Below are 5,173 nucleotides of genomic sequence, written 5' to 3'. Positions count from 1 at the left end.
CTAGGCTGATGCCACGGCACTCACTCTAGCCAGGGCAACAAACCGAGACTCTGTCTCAAAAAAAAAAAAAAAAGGTGAACAGCAGGAGCAGAGTGAGCAAGATGGACAGGGACAGAAGAGCTCAGAGGGATAAAGGGGGCCAGATCATGGGGAACTTTGCAGGCCACTGTAAGGACATTAGTTTTTATACTTAGAGAAACTGGGAGCCATTGAAGGATTTTGAGCAGAGTGACTGATGTTTAGAAAGAATGCCTCTGGCTTCTGTATAGAGAACAGGCTGCAGGGGGCAAGGAAGGAAGCATGGAGACCAGACAGGAGGCCACCGCAGTGATCCAGGCTAGGGGGCAGTGGCCTGGGCTAAGGTGTTAGTAATGAGGATGGTCAGAGGTCAGATCCTGGATATATTTTGAAAGGAGAGCCACCAAGATTTCCTGACTGGATCAGGAGTATGGTATGAAAGAAAGGAGAGCCAAGAATGACTCCCAGGTTTTGGTGCTTGATTACCTGGAAGGATGGACTTGCCATTTCCTGAGATGAGGGTGGCTGGGGGCAGAGCAAGTTTGGGGGGATAAGATCAGGACTTCAGGGTTGAACATGTTAAATCTAAAACATGTAGCCTGGCATGGTGGCACATCCCTGTAGTCCCAGCTCGGGAGGCTGAGGCAGAAGGATCACTTGAGTTCAGGAGATCGAGGCTGCAGTGATCTATGATGACACCACTGCATTCTAGCCTGGGCAACAGAGCAAGACCCTGTCTCAAAACAAAAACAAAACAAAAACAATGCCGGGCATGGTGGTTCACACCTGTAATCCTAACACTCTGGGAGGCCAAGGCAGGAGGATCTCTTGAGGTCAGGAGCTTGAGACCAGCCTGAGCAAGAGCAAGACCCTGTCTCTATTCAAAAATAGAAAAAAAAAAATGAGCCAGGCAACTAAAAATAATAGAAAAAATTACCCGGGCATGGTGGCACGTGCCTATAGTCCCAGCTGCTCAGGATCCTGGAGCCCAGGAGTTTGAGGCTGCAGTGAGCTATGATGATACCACTGTACTCTAGCCTATGTGATAGAGCAAGACCCTAACTCAAAAAGGAAAAAAAAATGATGTTCACATAGCTGGTTAAATTCTTTGCCTTTCTCCTTTCTGTAATATCACGATTTGGATTAGTTGAAGAAACCAAACAAATATGGCTATGGCAAGCTACGGCAGAGTGAATATACTGTCATTGTAGGCACAACCTTTACCTTTAAACTCACTATACAATACTGTTACTTGCATAAAGGTACTACATTAATAATTATCAGTCACTATCTCTGTGACCTTGAGCAGTCATTTAACTTCTCAGTGCCTTAATGTTCTCGTTCGTGAAATAAGGATGATACATCACAGGTATTACACTGTTGAAGATTAAATAAGAGAATGTATTAACACATAAATGTACTTTGTAAACTATAGTCATTTTTATGATTACATTTACTGGGTTTTATGTTCCTTCAGAACAAGTTTTTATGCCTTAAATTTGTGTCCCCTTCAACAATCAATAAAGGGTTTAATTTGAACTGAACATCATCTACTAGTCTACAGAAGGATTTGAGATACCTCTTCCCTGTCTAAGAAGGAAACTGGTGCCTCATTCCATGAAGCCTGGGTTAAATATCCATAATTCAAACCTTAAATTACAGCAAAGTAACAAACTAAGTGTATTGCCAAAGATGAGATTTAAATAGCTTGCATGGCATTTAACAGTCTGGTGTTTCCTCTACAATGTGGCTTTCAGTGCTATAAAATTTGACAAAGAGAAAATCCCAAATAAAAAATGTCAACACATTTTGTAACAAAACATGCCTGGAAGGAAGGAGAGCAGAAAGAGGGATGGTTTGTTAATAGAGTTAGTAAAGGTTTTATTGTTCTATGTACTGATTTATTGTCTCCTGATTACAATAGTATCTGTAATGTTGTCTAACTTATCACCCACAATGAAATTTGATTTACTTTAAGAAATAACGTACTTATTAAATTTCCTTAGGCATACTCATCTTCTCCCCCAAGAAGATGGACACATTTGGTGGTATACCCAGGAAAGTGGCCCAGTGTGCTATCAATACGGTACTAGATTTGCTACCAGATAAACATAAAGGAAGGGAACCAAGCCTTGCTCTGCAATTTACTACAAGTAATTCTTGGGACATGGTTTAACATAGAAATGTCAATGATGGATGTGTTTTACAGTCTGTAAAACAGGGGCTAATATTGTTTATTTTGCCTACTTCACAGGTTTATTGTGAAGGTCAAATGAAGTAATATATGCACAATTAATTTACAAATTGTAAATATATAACTAGAAGTATCTAGATAGTAATCTACCACTTCACCTTTGGTAAACGTCTCGTATGAGCAAAGCTGAGATACTGACTTCCCTGGATGTGTTCACCTAGTAGTAGCAAAGAGAATTTTTTTAAAAAAAAAGAATTTCTATTAATCTTTGAGAAAGGATACAATAAAGAGGTAGGCTGGTAAAAGTTGATCCTTTCACAATAGATCCATATTCAAAACAAAAATTAGCTTCAGATGGTTCAGCTATACCTTCCTAAAAGTGTGACTATCAGATTAGGATGTAGCCATATACTACATGTGTGACAGGGGTCACATATGAGGTCATTTTACCTAGTACCTCAGTCTCTGGAAATTATCAAGTGGCTCAAAGTGCTAAAATCTCGTCCTTCCCCATGTCTCCTCATTCGTCATCCCAGTTGCTTCCTCAACTCCCCTGGCAAGAAGAGAATAGGAGAATTGAGAAATTAAAATTATTCTTATCCTGAATCATGTCAGGGTAAAAAAGAACAAAAAAATTATTCTTAAAACCAGGACATGCCTACCAACTCTCCTCATGTTTCCTAGCCTAATTCCTTCATGAACTACACTAATAATTGATGAATTTGGTTGATGGTGTAGTTACTAACTGACCCCTTGAGTCCAGTAATTCTTTGAACTGCTGTTATTAACTTTCACCAAAGCTCTTACCTAAACAAAAATCACACAAGTGTCCATAAGTAGACTGTAAGCTGGAAAAGATCCAAGTTCACGCACATAGTACACACACAAAAAAGTATGCTAGTGTCATTTTTGTTTATTATTTATCGTCTATGTTGAACTGTAAATACATTTTCAGTCATAACAGTAAGAGAAAAGGAAGAAACATAATAAGCACTTTTGAGCAAATTTTGCCAGGGGCAAATACTTTAGACACTGCTTATTCTTGTTTCAGTATAAAGAGGCTGAAGTTTATCTCTTTGAAATAGAAATAAACAATATAAACTCCTTGAGCACTTGAAATCCTAATTTCCTATAAAACTCTAGCTCTCTTCCCTCACTTAGAACTTGCTTAACATTTCTCAAATATTCCTCTGAATAGAATTCCCATTTTCCCAGAAGTATCCCACAAGTAGATGTGACGCTTCTTTGTGTCAAAGAAGCGTCAAAGCCATTAGCTTTTTTCCTAATTACCCAATCTCTGCACCTTTCCATTGAAAAATAATTTACTGATGTTGGCAGAATAACTACTCCAGCTTTGTCCCTGATAAGAGTCATTTGAAGAAAAAGTGATCTATCAAATGTTTTATATTGATGTAATCTGTTCCAAGATTTTAGCTTTCCTTTTTTTAAAATTGTTTTTGTTTGTTTGGGTTTGGGGATTTTTAAAATACCAAAGCAAACCATGAAACATACTCTCTGTTTAATGGTCTAACGAATGTGTTGACCTTGTCTTGAGAGATCTTTCATTTTAAGAGTCCCCAAATTACAACCATGATGTTCGAGGCCAACTTCAACCTGATCTATCTTGCTCTGCAAAGAAGTTTTCTGTATGAAATAATAATACCCATTATCAGCAAAGTTGAAGAAGCATACTCACCAAGTGAACATAAGGCACAAAGTATCCAAAAAGTGCAAGTGGTATTCCAACTGCCCACACTGCATAAGCTGTCACCTTGAAGATGCCAAAATTGAAAATTTTTTTTGGAGGACTGAACTTTCTCCTGGAAAAGAGGAAGGATCCGCTGCCTCCACTCTCTTTATCTTTGGTACTGGAAGTAAGAGGTCGGTAAGTAAAACCAGCCAGAAAGAGAACAAACATGAAGACGCAGAGGACCCTCAGTGTATAAAAGAGGCCCACACTGTCAATTAGAACCCTTAAAAGCAAAGGCAGCAAAATTGTGAAGATACTGCTGCCAGCAGTGACAACGCCATTCACCAGTCCAAGGCGCTTCTTGAAATAGTGTCCCAAAATGACCAAGGAAGGCTGGTATGCAAAGGAGCAGCCGCAGGCAAATATGATTCCATAAGTTAGGTACAGAGGCTCGATGGAACTGTATAAAGATGAAAAAGACGGAAAGTAGCTTTGATTATTTTTATCATGTGCTTTGTAGAAGAAAATCTTATAGTAAAAGTGGGTTTTAGTTAAGTAATATACATTTTCTGCAAATAAAAACCAAAACCAGAGGTGGAAAACTTAATAAATCAAGAATGTAGCATTAAAAATATTTTAATCAAGTCTAAATGTGTGAAAAATGACCATTAAGGCCATCAGTGATTTTGTTCCTCCTTCTCTTTCCATGGATTTCAGGTGAACCAACACAGCACTGGGTAAGAACTGAGCTCTCCACAGCTCAGAAATAAAGGTCAGTGCCAGGAAGGGCCTCAGTAAAACTGACAGTGATTAAACAAACCAAAAACCTAGTCTCAATTAAATTTTTTTCAAACTTAGAATTTAACTACGAAAATGCATTATTTCATGGAGTTTTTCCAGGTACTTGCTAAGTAATCTAGTAAAAGAAAAGGCTGCATTTGATGTTTTCTCCCCAAAGTTATGTGAGAAACATTTACACAGAGGAACAGTTGTGCCTCATTTTTGTTGGCCTAAGGGCTGCAGACCAACCTTCGCCCTGCATTGCACTGTTCCCAGTATTGTGCAAGATAACAAGAGAAATCATATTCTGATTGCAGAAAGACTAATTAAGTATGTTCCAACAGTGATTCCAGTTTGTAAGCTTGAAAGCCATGTATGTCTCAAAAGAACAGTAATGGATTAAAGAATTGTGTGGTTTACATAAGTACACATATAAGAATAACATCTATTGGATGTTGGGCAGGGGGGAGGGGGAAGGAGGGAGAAGGGGA

General features: G+C 38.7%; 1 protein-coding gene across 1 annotated transcript in view; it reads right to left on the bottom strand.

The window, feature by feature from the left end:
* The window catches only part of SLC16A10 (solute carrier family 16 (aromatic amino acid transporter), member 10), a 127,641-nt gene that overhangs the window by 65,314 nt on the left and 57,154 nt on the right, over positions 1–5,173 (bottom strand). Inside the window, exon 3 of the mRNA XM_012642833.1 lies at positions 3,909–4,362. Coding sequence (XP_012498287.1) covers positions 3,909–4,362 — 454 coding nt within the window. The remainder of the gene's footprint in view (positions 1–3,908; positions 4,363–5,173) is intronic.

Source organism: Propithecus coquereli, unplaced genomic scaffold (genome assembly GCF_000956105.1).
Source record: "Propithecus coquereli isolate 6110/MARCELLA unplaced genomic scaffold, Pcoq_1.0 Scaffold189, whole genome shotgun sequence".
NCBI classification, from domain to species: domain Eukaryota; kingdom Metazoa; phylum Chordata; class Mammalia; order Primates; family Indriidae; genus Propithecus; species Propithecus coquereli.
Note: the sequence above shows the minus strand (reverse complement) of the source record. Positions and strands in the feature narration are given on the sequence as shown.